The sequence below is a fragment of the Sceloporus undulatus genome, chromosome 3 (assembly GCF_019175285.1).
Source record: "Sceloporus undulatus isolate JIND9_A2432 ecotype Alabama chromosome 3, SceUnd_v1.1, whole genome shotgun sequence".
Lineage (NCBI taxonomy): Eukaryota > Metazoa > Chordata > Lepidosauria > Squamata > Phrynosomatidae > Sceloporus > Sceloporus undulatus.
Genome location: NC_056524.1, coordinates 145,619,634 through 145,638,177, shown reverse-complemented (window position 1 = coordinate 145,638,177; position 18,544 = coordinate 145,619,634). Strand labels below are relative to the sequence as shown.

At 41.4% G+C, this 18,544-nt stretch overlaps 1 protein-coding gene across 8 annotated transcripts in view; it reads left to right on the top strand.

Annotated features, from left to right (window-relative positions):
- Window positions 1-18,544, top strand: part of ERCC6 (ERCC excision repair 6, chromatin remodeling factor) — a 131,578-nt gene that overhangs the window by 14,563 nt on the left and 98,471 nt on the right. For all 8 annotated transcript variants that reach the window (XR_006103158.1, XR_006103159.1, XR_006103157.1 and 5 more), the window contains exon 5: window positions 7,384-8,074. Coding sequence is in view for 5 of the 8 variants with exons in the window: in XM_042460842.1 (XP_042316776.1) it covers window positions 7,384-8,074 (691 nt within the window). In the remaining 3 variants the exon portion in view is untranslated. The remainder of the gene's footprint in view (window positions 1-7,383; window positions 8,075-18,544) is intronic.

Genomic DNA, 18,544 nt, shown 5'->3' with positions numbered 1-18,544 from the left:
GAATGAATATAAATCATCACTCTGTTCAGAAGAGATGGCTGCACTCTAGAATCACTAGTGTGTCGCTCTTAATAAATTGGAAGTGTTAAATTAGCTGAGCTGCAAAAATGTCTTAGTTGACAAACACTGTGACTGAATTACAACTTTCAGTGAAGTGCTATCTTTCAACACATACTATTTCTAATATGTAGAAAGACAATGGGTTTGTAGCAAACACAATCATAATAGTCTGTTATACATAGTAATTAGAGAAGTTTTTTGTGGGTTTTTCGGGCTATGAGGTCTTGTTCTAGAAGAGTTTTTTTCCTGACGTTTCGCCAACAGCTGTGGCTGGCATCTTCAGAGAATGAATAATTAGAGAAGCTTCTTCCAATGCTTCTTCCCCTCTCAGCAAGAGTTCCTACTGGAATGTCCCACTTTTTGCGCATCAATGCTTGAATCAAAGAGGACTATCTGTAGATTTACAGGAAAAGTCATATTCTGCCTTTATTTTTGTGACATTTACGTAAGAGATGGGATCAGATGGGAAATCCACTTACCCTTTCCATTTTCCTGAAATCAGTGTTAGCCAGGGTTATGGTGGTGTTCTTCTGCAAATCATTGGGGCTTCTTTTAAAGAAACATTTAGCACTGCTTTAACATTGCTTCAGCATATGTAAGAGACATGCTTTTGTTTGTAACTATAGCTCCATTCCCTCTCTTTTCTCAACTTACCATATCAGTTCTCTATTATTCTACCTCTGTCTTATGCTTCTTCCATATGTAGCACATGATTAAAACAAAATGGTTAATTTGAATTCTCTGGCAAGAACAATATGTTCTATTGATTGCTACCAATACAACATTTTGCCAACTTAGACAAACTTGTACTTAGACAAACAGTATACTTGTCTTTTATGTACTTTCTCCATTAGGAGAAAAGGTTTATAGATTCTTTAAGGTAGTGTTTCCCAAGTTTGAGTCTCTAGGTCTTGTTGACTACAACTCCCACAATCTCTAACTATTGGGCATGCTGGTTGGGGCTTTTGGGAGTTCACTAATATAGCCTACCATATTATTTTGAATGGACTGACCCACTTGATTTTGAAAGTTAAGCATGGTGCTTGGGAGACCACCAGGGAAGATTAGCAATTAGAAATAATTGTCTTGATAGATCATTGGGCCAGCACCATATAAAGCAGTAGTTCCCAACCTAGGGGTTGGGAACCCTTTGGGGGTTGAACGACCTTTTCAGAGGGGTCACCTAAGACCATTGGATTCTAGACTCTAGCACTTCTTCTTTGGCCACTTCCTCCACGTTTACCCTGGAAGGCCTTCCATTTTGTGGTGCCTAGGTGTCAGTCCTTTTTTCAGGCAAGTGAAGGCCCCTCCTCCTCCTGCTGTGGGGCTCCCCTGTCTCCATGGGGCAGCAGAAGCTTCCCTTTGCCCTCAGGGGGGCAGGCCCAGCAGTGGGGCAGTGTGCGTGTGGAGAGCCTAGAACCACCGCTCCAGAAGCCTTGCAGGGCTGAGAGCGAGGCAGAAACGAGGGGGAGAAGGTGTTGCTTGGAAGTAGTGTCTCGCTGGCCATTTGAGGGCATGTGGTGGAAGGAAGGAGACCACGATGAGGAAGAGCAGGGGGCTCCTCCGAATGGTCCTGGTCACTTCCCTCTGCTCCCTCCTCCTCCTCCTCCTCTTCCAGTTCCACAGCATCCTCATCCCAGGTGAGTTACTCATTCACACTCCCTCACTTCTCTCTCTCTCTCTCTGTCTTTCTGTCTGTCTGTCTGTCTCTCTCTCTCTCTCTCTCTCTCTCTCACACACACACACACACACACACACAGAGAGAGAGAGAGAGAGAGAGAGCACTTTGAGACCACTTTAACTGACCTGGCTCAATGCTTTGGAACTCGGGTGTTTGTGAGGCATTTAGCCGTCTCTGCCAGAGAGCTCTGGTGCCACAATAAACTACAATTCCCAGGATTCTATAGCACTGAGCCCTGGCAGTCAAAGCAGTCTCGAACTGGATCGTTTCTGCATTGTGTTTTGGACGCAGACATCCTCCTTTTGTGAATTAACAAATGAATCCAGTCCCTTGTTTTTATATCTCTCTCACACATTGCAGAAATAATAACCCACTTTGCTATCGCTTTAATCAGTCAATGAATCAATCTGTCTATCGACCGATGTTTATTGATTAGCCCTTAGGCCGTATCACAGTAACACAAAAACAGATAAAACACGCTATAAAAATTCTATAGATGTTCTATAGAAATTAGAAAAAGCTAAATATAATAAATCTAAAATATGAATAAAATACCGTACAGATACCATGTGAATGCCATACAATTTAAGTACAAAACCCATAAATGAAACAAAATTATAAAACTTGATTATAAGAATCTATATAAAAGATTCAAAATACAAAAATGGGTAAAATAGAGAGGGGGAAAATACAGCTTTAAAAAGATAGTACATAAAACAAAAGATTGAACATCAGTTACACATCAAAATTCCTCATCACCTCTACAGTTGACCCAAATTGTCCCCACATATCTAGCTTTCAACTGTATTGCTTTACATAGAAACCAAGCTGTGGTAATAGATATTTTTGAATCTTGACCACTCACGAAGAATGAAGTTTTAACATGGGCATCCCAGAACATTGATCGTTTGATATAGGGACCAAAATACTGGTCTCTTTCCTGTTGGTACAAATTACACTTGAATACAATATGAGCTAAATCTTCAATCTCTTGGTCTCCATAAATACAAGTTCGCTCATCGTAAGGAATACCATTAAATCTACCATATCTTACCATTGTGTCAAGCTGATCAAATCTAGCTCGAGTACATGCCTCCCTCAGGTATTTTGGCATTTCTATTTTTAGATAGTTAGGTCTTTGAAAAGTGCATTTAAAACGGCTCAGCCATTTTAAATTGCCTACCTTACTAAGGGTGGCTATATCATTTTGGGCCTTGATATCCTGGATTCTCTGTCTCGCACCCTTTTTTGCTTGCTCATTGACTGTGCAGGTTACAGGGAGGCCACAGCTCATAATAAAATTTGTTATTTGTCTAAACCAAGAGGACTCAAGATGGGATTGAGACTATTCTAAGAGACATAATTTTGGTAGTCTATCTGGCCCCATTTCATTGATTTTACACCAATAGTTAAACACTTTGATTTTGGCTTGCGAATGAACTGAATATATTTCTAGTTCCGCTCTAACAGCAGCCGCGGATGTCCTCGTGTCTACACCCAATATACATCTCAGATGTTGAGACTGAGCTAATTCAACTACTGAAGTGGGATTTAGACCCCAAACTTCTGCTGCGTATAAAAGCATAGGTGTAACTTTAGCTTTATAAACATTAATTATTGGGGTTAGAGAGCCAAGGTATTTGTGAGCTTTTAGTTTAAATATGAGATTCAAACAGGCCTTTGCTCTAAGTGAACTCCTTTGATGATGGCATGACCAGGATCCATTTTCTGAGAATGTTATACCTAGATAAGAGATGCTCCTTACTTGACCTATTGGCTCACCCTCTAATTGCCATCTATGACTCTGCGTTCACTTACCAAATACCATTATGTTTGACTTAGGCCTGATTTAAACGGGTGCTATGAGGCCCCTCGCCCCTCACACATGATGGGGGGTGTAAAAATGGTGGCGCCCTATACACATGGGAACCGGCATTTTGACGTGACGGACGCCTAGCATCCGCACGTCGCAGCACCCAGGTGATGTCGCAAGTGCGCCAATGGCGCACTGCGGTGTCACTGGCAGGCCAGAAAAAGAAGCTGCTTTTTGTGGCTTCTTTTTCTTGCTGCTGCCAAGCTACGTGGTATATCCGCTGCGGCTTGCCGGTGGCACAAACGGCACTGCGTGCCATTGATTTGTTAATAGTCAGAAAATTATTCTGACCACAACCACTAAGTCTTTTTAACAATCTCTGCACACCTACTTGAGAATATGATAACAAAATCATGTCATTAGCATAAAGCAAAGTATTACAAGGAGTATGTAGGACTGTTGGCATATGGACTGTAGAATCTATCATTGCAGATGGCAGGTCATTAATATATAAATTAAATAATAAGGGAGCTAATAAGCACCCTTGTCTTACCCCTTTGTATGTATTGATTTTATTTGTCAAGGCCCCGTTTAAACCAAATCTCACTCTCAAACTAGTACCTGTATAAAGGGCTTTGATAGCAACAATCGTAATTCAATTTTAAGATCAATTAGTTTGTTCCATAGAATTTCTCTATTCACTGTGTCAAATGCTGCGGAAAGATCTATGAAAGCAGCATATAGATGTTTTCTTTTGCTAGTATATTTGGCAGTCATATGGTTTAGAATAAAGCAGTTGTCAATGGTAGATCGATTTTGTGTGATCGCTTTAACTCAATTCTAGATAATCCTGGGAACGCTAGTGTATGGGAGAGATTTCTCTGCCAGAGATGGTTCTGAGGCCACAAAAATTCCCAGGATTCCCCAGCACTGAGCAGTCTCAAACCGGATTATTTCTGTAGTGTGTATGCACCTGATGAGGAATTCAGGGCACTGCAGTTCAACTACGTTTGGAGGGTTATGTGATTCCCTGGCAGAGATAGCTCTGGGCCCACAGTCTGCTACAATTCACAGCATTCCCCAGCACTAAGCCAAGGCAGTTAAATCACTCTCAAACTGGATTATTTCCTCAGTGTGGATGCAGCTTTGGTGAGGGATTTTGGGCGTTTCAGTCCAGCTATGTTTTATTTCTGCGGTGTATTTTGGACCAGAGACAAGGTGACCAGACTTCCTCCTCCTTTTCCAGGACATGTCCTCTTCTGTCAAATTTCAAAATGTCTTCCATTTGGAGGATAGCTAACAAGCATGAATTTATAATTACATGAGTGTTTTTAGCTTTTATTTTTGGTCATGTCCTACATTTTTTGCTTGTGTGCCCTACATTTTGCGGTGCCTAGTTGTCCTACATTTTGTGGTGAAAGAGCTTTACATGGTTTTAACTGTCATTCTGCTGTGTTGCTGGAACAAACCACCATTCCCAGAATTCCATAGCATAGGATTCTTGATGATTAAAAATTTTAGAGATCTAATAGGAATGTTGTAATTCAGTATTAGTATTTTAAAGTTTGTATCTGTATTAGTATTGTATTTTTAATGATGTAATCCTGCTTTGCTCCTTGGGAGAAGCGGGAAATAAAAATTACTATTATTATTATTAGTCAGCTGAAGCAATTAAAGTGGTCTCAAATCAGATTATTTCTCCAGTGTAGATGCAGCCCAAGCCTTTCCCTCTCTTATACCTGAGATTTAATAAAATGAAATAAAATAAATAATTTCAAAGCCCAGCTCTGGCACCACTGCAAACTACAAATCCCAGGATTCCATAGTATGGAGCGATGACATGAAACAGTGCCAAACTCCTTTAATTCTGCAGTGTGGCAGCAATCTAAGTGTGCCTAATGCAGTTCTTAACATGGTGCACCTTGCATACTGAGTCTCGCAAGACTTTTTTGTTTAACAGCTTGTACCCACTAACTCCATTTCATTTCTCCTTTATTTAGTAGGGTGGAGCACAGAAAAAACAAGGCAAAATTCAATTAATTGATAGATTAATATCCCATCTGTCTCCCAGTACAGAAATCAAAGCAATAGACAACTTCAAAAACAAAATACAATTCTTTAAAACCCTCTTAATACAAATGTTAAAAAACCAACTAAGGCCTGGAACAGACGGGCCTTTGCGGCGCCCTCATCACGCGCGAGGGTTGCCTGGTGGGCGGAGCACCCACATGCTCGGCAACCCTTGCATGTGACGAGGGCGCTGCAGCTGCAGTGCACCCACCAGGCAGGGCACATAATGGTGATGTCGCAGCTGTGCTGCTTTCAGACACGGCGGCGCAGCTGCAACGTCACCATGCCGGCTCTGATGCTTTGCGGTGTTGCAGCGTTGCCGCAAAAAGGAGCTTCTTCCGCTCCTTTTTTGCTCCGCAGCAGCACCACTCCTGCGGTCTTTCTGGTGGTCTGTACCCCGCCTAAACTAACTTTAATTTAAAAGGGGTCTATCATATATTGCAGTGTAGTGGTTTGAGTGTTGGACTAGGATTCAGGGAGACCAGAGTTGGAATCTCCACTCAACCATGAAAACCCAATTTGTGACTTTGGGCAAATCACACTCTCTCAGCCTCAGAAGAGCACAATGCCAAACCCCCTCTGAGCAAATTGTGGCACGAAAATCCTGTGATAGATCACCTTTAGGGTCTGCCGTATATCAGAAATGACTTGAAGGCACAAAACTAAAAAGTGGAACAGGTCTGGATTCAGAAGGTTCTGGAAGGCAATGAGAAAACTAAGACCATTGGAAAACACATATTTCCGATTGTCTTAGGAACAGAGACATTGCTCCTCTATGGTTGGGGGTCACTGCAACATGAGGAACTGTATTAAAGGGTGATGGCATTAGGAAGGTTAGGAACCACTGATATAAAGCATTTACTGTACGTACTCGACTATAAGTCAAAAAATTTATGCCCAAACATTGACCCTAAAATCCCAGGTTGACTTATAGACTGGTCAATATAGTAATACTGCTCAGAGAGGCCCTGAAAGAAACTCTGCCCTAATGCCCTACTCTCCCTGCCTTGGTAGTGATTTCTGAAAGAGCTGCTGAGGCAGGGAGTGTGTGTGAAAGAGGTGATTAACCTTCTCCATCCAATGCTACAAGTTTCTCTCTCCATCCTCCTCTCCTCCAGATCTTTCTGTTCACTGAACACCCTATTTCCTTCCACTTCCTTCCTTTCTCAATCTGATGTTAAACCCTTCTCTCCCCCATCCTCCACCACCTCCTCCTCCTCCGGCTCTCTCTAACCAACAAACCCTTCCTTTCTCTTCTCAGTCCAGTTAAAACATTCTTTCCCCCTCCTGTTCCTCCTCAGGATCTCTCTGACCACCAAATACCCCATTTCCTTCTATTTCCTTCCCTTCTCAATCTGATGTTAATATCTGCGCTCTCCATCCTCATCCTTCCTCTCTGACCAAATCCCACTTCCCCCCATTTCCTTCACTTCTCAATCTGATGTTAAAACCTTCTCTTCCAGCACCTGGGAAGTGGTGTTAAGTGTTTCGGAGAGGTCCAGAGAAGGAGGGAGAGAAGTAGTATTTTCCCTTTTAGATCCTTTGTTACATGCCATTAAGTTTTGCCCTTGACTTGTCATATCAAAATCTATTATATTGGCCCCAGAACCTACCCTCATCTTATACTTGAGGTTGACTTGTACACAAATATATATGGTTTTTCTACATAACTTTTAGGGTTCCAAATTTGAGAACTTCTACTTTTTAGGTGAAAGTTCAACTTATTCTTCTTATTTTTTACTATTGTTGTTGTTCTTAGACCCTGGTCCTTCATCCCTTGGCAGTATGCTTATGCCAGTTGAAGAAACTGAGTGGGAGAGGCTTATCAAAACTGGTCAGATGACTCCTTTTGGAACAAAACTCCAAAATCAAGAGAGAAAACCTCGTCGGATAATGCTAAATGATGCTTCTGGTTTTGAAAAATATTTGGCAGATCAAGCAAAACTCTCATGTGAAAGGAGAAAAACATCAGTAAGTAAGCAGACTAAAGGAAAAAAACCTTCAGAGAAGAGTCATATTAAAGCTTCCATAAAAGGAAAGGGAGTTATAAGCAAGAACCAATCAAAAATGGACAGTCACATAAAGAAGCGTCTGGAAAAGCTTCAGAAACATGTTTTTCAGATTCAAGCGAAGCCCAGACTTCCTAAAACTAAGGTGATAGAGAGAGAGGAGCAAAAAGAGGACAGTGAAGAGTCCATATACATGCCAGATGAAGAACTGAGCAGTTTTGATGATGAAGAAGAATTTTATCAAGATGGTGATAACACTGATGATTTTAAATTGAAACCTCAGTCAGAGAGGCAAAAATCATCAAGAAAATATCAAGAAGAGACTGTTGGGGATGACTTTTTGTCAAGCTCAGATGAAGACAAAAAGGATATGGTAGGGAAGAAGAACAGAAAGAGACACAGAGACGATGGTAATGAAAATTTCTATAAGCAAAGATTAAGGTTAGTATAAAGCAAATTACATGGTAGATATTCCAAATTATACATTGGATTCAGACTAAGTTTAATTTAGTTTCCATTTAAATCAGAGGGGATAAATGAGCCATGGGGTGACAGGGAGGACAAATGAGTTCATACATGGAATCATAGAATCATAGATTTGGAAGAGACCACAAGGGCCATCCAGTCCAACCCCTTGCCATGCAGGAAGTCTTAATCAAAGCATCCCCGACAGATGGCCATCCAGCTTTTGTTTAAAGACCTCAAAGGAAGGAGACTCCACTACACTCTGAGGGAGTTTGTTCCACTGTCGAACAGCCCTTACTGTCAGGAACTTCCTCCTAATGTTGAGGTGGAATCTCTTTTCCTGTAGCTTACACCCATTGTTCTGGGTCCTAGTCTCTGGAGCAGCAGAAAACAAGCTATGGCATCCCTTCAAGTATTTAAAGAGGGCTATCATATTACCTCGAAACCTTCTCTTCTCCAAACTAAACATCCCCAGCTCCCTAAGTCGTTCCTCATAGGGCATGGTTTCCAGACCCTTCACCACTTTAGTCGCCCTCCTTTGGAAACGCTCCAGTTTTTTCAATATCCTTCTTAAATTGTGGTGCCCAGAACTGGACACAATATTCCAGGTGGGGCCTGACCAGAGCAGAATAGAGTGGAATGATTATTTCCCTTGATCTAGACACTATACTTCTATTGATGCAGCCTAAAATTGCATTGGCCTTGTTAGCTGCCACATCGCACTGTTGACTCATGTTCAATTTGTGGTCTACTTGGACTCCCAGATCCCTTTCACATGTAGTTTCATTCAGCCAGGTGTCCCCCATCCTATATCTGTGCATTTCATTTTTCCACCCTAAGTGCAGTACCTTACATTTCTCTGTGTTGAAATTCATTTTGTTAGCCTTGGCCCAGCTTTCCAATCTACCATGGTCATTTTGAATCTTGATCCTGTCCTCTGGGGGTATTAGCTACTCTTCCTAATTTGGTGTCATCTGCAAATTTGATAAGTATGCCCCCGATTCTGTCATCCAAGTCATTGATAAAGATGTTGAATAGCACTGGGCCCAGGACAGAGCCCTGTGGGACTCCACTGGTCACTTCTCTCCAGGATGAAAAGGAGCCATTGTTGAGCACCCTTTGGGTTCGGCCAGTCAACCAATTACAAATCCATGTAACAGTTATGTTGCCTAGCCCACATTCCACTAGTTTGTTTGCAAAAATGTCATGGGAAACCCTGTCAAAAAGCCTTACTGAAATCAAGATATATCCAGTGTATATCCACAGCATTCCCTTCATCTAACAAGCTGGTAATTTTATCAAAAAAAGAGATTAGTTTTGTCTGGTGTGACTTCTTTCTCTGAAACCCGTTTTGACTTTTTGTGATTGTGGTCTCAATCCAACTTTTAATGATATGTACAGTTTTTAGAAAAATTATGCCTTCTGTGTTTTTAGATCCTTAATTCCAAAATAGATTTATATTTTGCTGGTGAGCTCTTCTGTTTTAATAAAGCATTTCTGGAACACTTCTACATGTCAGAAAATGGATACGTTTAGGTAGACTAGAAGTCATAACTGTAAAGGAGAACAAGGAACAGCAAAATGTTGGACATTCTAGTAAAATGTAGGACATTACAAGATAAAAGCTAAAAACACTAATACAGTTGCCCCTCCATTTTCACAGGGGATCTGTTCCAGACCCACCCCACCCTGCAAAAATGAAAAATTGCCAGTATTCAAGCCCCATTGGCTTGAATGGTGGTGTATGTCAAGGGGTTGTGCCCCATTTTGTTCCCCTGCATTTGCCGCCTGTGAACAGGCAAGACATGCAGACTCCCAAGTCCACGAAAACAGAGAGGTGACTGTATATATTCATGCTTCTTTGTCATGGTCAAAATTGAGGACATTTTGAAATTCTCTCTGGGCAGAAGACTGAAATGTAGGAAATATCCTAGAAAAGGAAGATGTCTGGTCACCCTGGATACATTGTGCATGTGTGTGAATACATATAATAAAACGTAATGTAATAGAATGGAATAGAATATATATTCTGACATCAGTTTCCAAATTGACAGTATAGGAATCTATGAATGATGAAGCAAGGCATGACATAATTAGTATTGTGATGGTCTTTTGTCAAAGATCCTATAATATGCAAAAAATGAGAGTGGGGGAGACAGGTGAAAATCACTATATTTTTGTATTTCTTTGTGCTGTGGCAGTATTAAGTAATTATAGAACATCCTTAAGTAATTATAGAACTGTAGGCTGAGAAAGTCAATCCTGCTCTTAAATAGAAACCTTGACACTCAGAAAACCTTACTCAAAGAGAATTGCTCTTTTTAAAAAAACTGACTTCTGGCTGGAAAAGCTGACTTCTGGATAACTTGGGGGCTTGGTGTTTTGATGATAAACACCCCCGGAGCGCATGGAAGCTGCCCTGATGTTTCACTGGGGCTGGCGATAGGGCAGATTGGGGCCGCAGCAGTCTCTTTAGCTCCCAAAGAGGGCCAAAACAGATGGCAAAAAGGAGTGGCTTGGAGCTGCCCCTTTTAGGTTGGATTGGCGCCGTGGCAAACAGATGAGTGGCCCAATCCAGCCAATTTCTGCTCCTATTTGTGGCAGGAAAAAGCCCGCCCCTTTGCCTCTGGAACCAGCTTTTCATAGACTCATAGAATCATAGAGTTGGAAGAGACCGTAAGGTCCATCCAGTCCAACCCCCTGCCATGCAGAAAAACTAAATCAAAGCATCCCCGACAAATGGCCATCCAGCTTTTGTTTAAAGACCTCTAAGGAAGAAAACTCCACTCCAAGGGAGACCCTTCACCATTTTAATCTCCCTCCTTTGGACACGCTCCAGTTTTTCAACATCCTTTTTAAATTGTGGTGCCCAGAATTGGACACAATAGTCCAAGTGGGGCCTGACCAGAGCAGAATAGAGTGGCACTATTACTTCCCTTTATCTAGACACTATACTTCTTTTGATGCAGCCTAAAATTGCATTGGCCTTGTTAGCTGCCACATCACACTGTTGACTCATGTTCAACTTGTGGTCTACTTGGACACCCAGATCCCTTTCACACGTAATCTCATTCAGCCAGGTTTCACCCATCTTATGTCTGTGCATTTCATTTTTTCACCCTAAGTGCAGTACCTTACATTTCTCCCTGTTGAAGTACTTTTTTAGCTTTGACACAGCTTTCTTGTCTATTCAGGTTAACCAATTACAAATCCATGTAACAGTTATGTTGTCTAGCCCGCATTTCACTAGCTAGTTTGCAAGAATGTCGTGGGGAACCCTGTCAAAATTCTTACTGAAATCAAGATATACTACAGTGCGCCCGCGTTTTATGCGGCCGCACCATATGCGGCTTTCAGCATACACTGAAATCTGCACTGGAAGAGCCAGCTGCGTGCCCGTGCCACTGCGCACCACCGGGACGAGCCCCTTTACTTCCAATGGGGCTCCAGCACATGCAGAATTCCCCTAATGTGAAGGGATCCGGAACGGATCCCTGTGTAAGGGGAGGGCGCACTGTATATCCACAGCATTCCCTTTATCTACCAAGCTGGTAATTCTATATATAAAAAAAAGAGATCAGGTTTGTCTGGCATGACCTATTTCTCTGAAACCCATGTTGACTTTTTGTGATTATGGCATTGCTTTCTAGATGTTCACAGACTCTCTCTTTAATTAGTCTTGGAAGGTGTGCTGTCTTCCTGGGGCAAAGATCTGTGATGTGACAGAGAGGCTGACAAGACATGTCAAGCCTACTGAGCATTACCCCTTTCTTTTGGTTCATGTGGGAACATATGATACTGCAAGGCACAGCCTTCAGAATATCATAAGGGATTATGAGGCTTTGGGTAGGAAGTTGAAAGAGGTGGATGCACAGGTTGTCATCTCCTCTCTTCTCCCAGTAGAAAGGCATGGTCCAGGAAGGAAGAAGAAAATAGCAGATGTAAACAACTGGCTCCGCAGATCGTGCCGGCAAGAACGGTTTGGATTCTTGGATCATGGGCTGCGGTACCATGAGGAAGGACCTCTGGCAAGGGATGGGTTGCATCTCACACCAGTCTTTGCCAATAGTTTCAATAATTTGATCAGGAGGGCGTTAAACTGAGTTATGTGGGGGAGGGAGACAGTATTCTGGAAGGCAAAAGGGCTAGAGAAAATAGTCAAACTGCCATAGAGGGAACAAGGCAAACAGTGCAAGGACCCAACAGTTGGAGGCAAAAACGTTTGCACAGGCAGCAAGGAAAGGGAACACATGGTTTTAAATGCCTCTACACTAATGCACAGAGCATGGGAAATAAGCAAGATGAACTCGAAATCCTAGTACATTATCCTCAGGTTGAGCACCTTTTGCCTTTTCTGAGAAGACTGAAGCAAAGAAGGTGTTGAGTAATTCTGCCTTTTCTCTGTCTCCTGTTAGCATTTTGCCATCTTCTCCACACAGTGGCCTTACCGTTTTCTTCTTCTTCCTCTTGTTGTGGACATACCCAAAAAAGCCTCTTTTGTTGTTCTTAACCTCTCTAGCAAGCCCGACTTCATTCTGTGCTTTAGCTTTTCTGACTTTACCCCTATACGTACTCACTATTTGCTTGAATTCCTCTTTGGTGATTTCCCTATTTTTCCATTTCTTATACGTGTTCCATTTAAAACTTAGCTCAGCTGAAAGTCCCTTAATCATCCATCCTGGTTTCTTGAGACATCTCCCATTTTTCTTCCTCATTGGAACTGTTTGAATTATGCCGTCAATATCTCCCTTTTGAGAAACTCCCATCTGTCTTGAACTCTCTCCTCTTTTAGTGATCATCCCCTGTATTTCTCTTAAGTTTACTAAAATCAGCTCTCCTAAAGTCTAGAATGCGTGTCTGATTATGCCTGGCTTCTCCTTTCCATTATATAACAAACTCCAGGGGCCCATACAGACAGGCCAAAATAAAGCTGCTTCGGGTCACTTTGGCTGTATGCTGTTAAAATGATGCCTGCGTCCTAAGAGTCCAGAAGCTGCGCCAAAGCTGTGCTCCAGTCCTTAGGACTGGAGCGTGGCATTTGTGTGGCTTCTGGACTCTTAGAACGCATGCATCTTGTACCTCCAAAGTGACCCGAAGCAGCTTTATTTTGGCCTGTCTGTATGGGGCCCAGGAGAACTTGATGACTCCCACCTAAGGATCCCACCACTTGCACTCCATTAACTAGGTCATCCCTATTGCTTAGGATCAGATCCAAAATCCTTTCACTGGCTCCAGGGCAAGTGGCGTCTAAATGCCATGTCCCCAAGCCAGCACGAAGCCCGCTTAACTGGGCCATCTGTTTAGGCCCTTTGTATATCCAAAAACAAAGATTTTGGTGGTGAGCTCTTTTGTTTAAAGTATATCTGGAACATTCTACCTGATCTTGGCCTGGAGAACCCTGTTGCTGGGTTGTTACTGGGCATAATCATGAGATTACTTGAATACTTAATTACTTGAAATATAATAGAATGTTTCAGGTTCCAACAAGAACCATATTCTCCTAATCTGATCTCTTATAAGTATCTGACTAAAGAAATTAGTAGCACTTCTGGGAAATGTAATAACAAAGAAGTACATATATTAATCCTTAAAATATTTGCTATTTTATTGAAAATAAAAATTTCCCCATTGATTTAGCTCAATATTAAATCATTTTTAATTTAGTGTTTCCATCAACAGTAATTTAATTGTGATTGAAATATGATTTTAATAAGTCACAATTTAAACCCATTCAGCCAAGTTAAGATTGTACCAATTCATCCCTGCTAAAACACTACATTTCCTGCAGTTGCTAAAGTTACAATAAAAATCTAAATGAATTTTAGAAATATCAATAATTGTAATTGCTTCTAAATCATTACATCTCCTAAAATTTCATAGCTCTGGTTATTGTAGCTGTTAAACTACAGCTGCCCACATTGATGTTGATGTTGTTATGCTAATGTTCCCCAGATAATCTGTATTGTAAGAAGTACTGATAGGAGGCAAAATGGAGGGAATTTGTTAAAGAAACATCACTTGCTTATATCTGCATATCTATTTTTTTGTCAGTTACGGTTTTTGATAAAAACAACTGGTTTAGGAACATGGCAAATTTCACCCACAAGTGACGGAGGCAATCCATCTGGATTGCTCAACTGAGCACTTCACTGTGTGAGGTGTCCCACTTATTTCAAAAGATACAAAATGAATTTTCTTTCTGCTGCAAAGCTTTCAAGATTGTATGGGTGAGATGGATGGTCCTGTACTAGGGTGACAGTATGCTTGTACAGCTTGACAGTCAGCCAGCTGTGATTCTTCTCTGAACATCTGAAGCACAAGACCAATTAAACTTTTATTATTCCAGAGGGAGCCTTTGGAACATGGAAACAAGGAAACTCTGGGGTATTTCTGTTTTACCAATTTTTTGTAGCAGATTGTCTGAGCAAGTGGAAGGCTACACACCCTAATTTTAGGGGGAAAGATGTAGGTATAAACAAAGGTCTTTCTTTTAGCATGCACAATGGTGAAAGGAAAATTTGGATTGCATATTAGATGTAATGGCAGATTGTGGTTTGCTCTAAAGTGGAAAAAGGAAAGGAAAGGGGGGTTGCATGCAAGCACATGTCATAACAAATTGTGCCTGAGTGTTGTGCCCTTTGTCTCAACAGTTACTTTTTTTTTCACCTACAAATACTGCTCCCAGCATTTATCAATGAAAGACCTCTTGCTGTTTCACTGCTTCACTTTTCAAGTGAGTCTGGAAATGATGTCCTGTGAGGAGCTATCTAGGGAGCTGAGTACGTTTAGCCTGGAGAAGAGAAGCTTAAAGTGTGACATGGTAGCCATGGCCCAGACCTCAGAGGGAGAAAAGAGGCAGGCCCAGCTCCACTTGGCTTAGCCCAGAGATAGAAGGACCCTCCCTCCATTCCATTTGCCATCACCTCAGAAAAAAAGAAGGGGTAGGCCCAGCTTCACCAGGCCTAGCCTATAGACACAAGAAGCGCATTCTCTCTATTCATCTGCCATTGCCATGTTCTCAGAAGGAGAGAAGAACAACTGGACTTGATTCTCTTCCCCACTGCCATTCCCTTCTTTTGCATCATGTCTTTTTATATTGTAAGCCCAAGGGCAGGGAACTGTCCTGTTACTAGTAACACTTTTGTAAGCTGCTTTGAGAGCATTTCTAAAGAGCAGGGTATAAATACATATAATCATCATCATCATCATCATTATTATTTGAAATGATTCATATTTAAGATGGAGCAAGCTTGTTTTCTGTTGTGCCAAAGACTTGGTCACAGAGCAATGGATTCAAGCCACAGAAAAAAAGATTCCAGCTAAACATTAAGAAGAAGCAAGAACTGTTCAACTGTGGAACATGCCAGCTCAGAGTGTAGTTGCATCTCTTTCTTTGGAGATTTTTAAACAGAGGCTGGATGGCCGCCTATTTGGAATGTTTTGCTTGTGTGTTCCTGCATGGCAGGGGATTGTTCTGGATTGCCCTGCTGGTCTCTTCCAACTCCATGATTCTATGAGTCTGTTCTCATCAGTCCCAAGTTATAGAAACTTCAGCCTTTGACTTGCCCAAGGTCACCCAGTGAATTTCCATGGCTAGGCAGTGATTCAAATCCTGTCTTCCAGACAATTACATTAGCTCAACCACCTGTTATTCAAGCTACCAATAGCAAGCAAACTATGTTTTACAGTATTGCCAAAATGTATATCATAGAAATTTGCCGGATTCAAGTTATACTATGTCGGTGGTATTCCCTTAAGCAACCAAGCTGGTAAAGCTGCCTGAAAAGGAGATATGATTGGCTTGACATTATTTATTATTAGCAAATTCAGTTTAAGGCCAAGATGTTATATATTTTAGTGTTAGTGTAAACATAATATTGCACAAACACAATTCTGTCTGATGTGGAAAATAGACAAAATGCTTTATATGCTCATGCTCATGTAAGTCTAGAAATGTTGGTAAAAAAATTGACCCCAAAAACCTGTGTCTGCTTATCCACTGGTCATTGTAAGTACTGTACTGTACTTTAACTCCTATAAAAAAGAGGAACCATCCCCTGGTGAAAGGCAAGGGCATAACCTGTCCTGAAAGCACTGCCCCCCCTTCTCTCCTATGCCTGTTGGAATTTTGTACGTTCTTTGGTGTTTTCCTTTGCGTCATCCTTTAAATCCTTTGTTACGTGTTCCTAAGTTTTACCCTTGACTTATCCACGGTTCATATCAAAATCTATAATTTTGGCCACAGGAAAAAGACAAAAGGTGCCTTTGTGTATACATGAGGCCGACGTATAGTTGAGTATATATGGTAGACCTTGAGTAATTCTTAACTCAATGCAGAGCCCACAATTTTAGGCTAGCATTTGTGTCTTTTCCCTCTCCTTATCATTTTGCTACCAAAAGAGCCCCAGATTTCCATGAAGTTAGGGGATCTATAGCTCACACATCCTAGTATGGTGCTTGTCTGGTGCTAGTTGAGCAGCAGACAAGAAAGCTCCCCTTTGACCTTTTTTCGCATGAGTTAGTCTCTACGTGGAAGAACATGAATAAATCCTAAAGGATGCCTAGATTGAAGAAAAATATATGGTGTGCTAAAGTGGTATGTGCTATGCTTGAAGTACAGTTCCACCAGTTCTAGATTTTATAAGCTCCTCTTAGAATCACAGAATCATAGAGTTGGAAGAGACCACAAGGGCCATCCAGTCCAACCTCCTGGTCCCCATATTCAAACATTGTCCCCAACTTCATTCTCTTGGGACTTCTCCTGTTTTCCAAGAGTTCACAAAGATTATTGCCAATGGCTCCGATACTACATTTGCCAGTTCTTTTAATACCCTTTGGTGTAATTCATCTGGTCCTGGAGATTTATATTCATTTAGATTAACAAGGTATTCCTGTACTATCTCTTTACAGTATTCCATTTAGGGCCTGACCAGAGCAGAATAGAGTGGCACTATTACTTCCCTTGATCTAGATACTATACTTCTATTGATGCGGCCTAAAATCGCATAGGCCTTGTTAGCTGCCGCATCGCACTGTTGACTCATGTTCGACTTGTGGTCTACTTGGACTCCTAGATCCCTTTCACATGTTGTCTCCTTAAGCCAGGTGTCCCCCATCCTATATCTGTGCATTTCATTTTTCCACCCTAAGTGAAGTACCTTACATTTCTCCCTGTTGAAGTTCATTTTGTTAGCTGTGGCCCAGCCTTATAGTCTATTCATTTTGAATTTTGATCTTCTCCTCTGGAGTATTAGCTATTCTTCCTAATTTGGTGTCATCTGAAAATTTGATAAGTATGCCCCCGATTCTGTTATCCAAGTCATTGATAAAGATGTTGAATAGCACTGGGCCCAGGACAGAGCCCTGTGGGACCCCACGGGTCACTTCTCTCCAGAATGAAAAGGAGCCATTGTTGAGCACCCTTTGGGTTTGGCCGGTCAACCAATTACAAATCCATGTAACAGTTGCCTTGTCTAGCCCACATTTTACAAGCTTGTTTGCAAGTATGTCGTGGAGAACTTTGTCAAAGGCCTTACTGAAATCAAAATATATTATATTCACAGCATTCCTTTCATCTAACAAGCTGGTAACTTTATCAAAGAACGAGATAAGATTTGTCTGGCATGACTTCTTTCTCTGCAACCCATGTTGACTTTTTGTGATTATGGCATTGCTTTCTAGATGTTCACAGACTCTCTGTTTAATGATCTACTCCAGAATCTTTCCTGGTATTGATGTCAGGCTAACTGGATGATAATCGTTGGCATCCCCTTTCTTCCACTTTTTGAAGATGGGGACAACGTTTATCCTTCTCCAGTCTGCTGGGGTTTCTCCTGTTTTCCAGGAGTTCTCAAAGATTATTGCCAATGGCTCTGATATTACATTTGCCAGTCTTTTAATACCCTTGGATGTAATTCATCTGGTCCTGGAGACCTAAATTCATTTAGGTTAAACAGGTATTCCTGTACTATCTCTTTACTTATTCTGTGCTGAAATTCCTCTATTCTGTCCTCTGCTCCATTTTCCTCAGGTTGAGCACCCTTCACCTCTTCTGAGAACCCTGAAGCAAAGCAAGTGTTGAGTAATTTTGCTTTTTCCCTGTCTCCTTTTAGTATTTTGCCATCTTCTCTGCACACTGGCCCTACCATTTCCTTCTTCTTCCTTTTCCTGCGGACATACCCAAAAAGTCCTTTTTATTGTTCTTAACCTCTCTAGCAAGCCTGAGTTCATTCCGTGATTTAGCTTTTCCGACTTTACCCCTACACATGCTTGCTATTTCTTTGAATTCCTTTTTGGTGATTTCCCCCCTTTTTCCATTTCTTATACATGTTCCGTTTAAAACTTAGTTCAGTTGAAAGTTCATTAGTTTCTTGAGATAGCTCCCATTTTTTTTCCTCACTGGAACTATTTCAAATTGTGCCTTCATATCTCCCTTTTGAGAAAGTG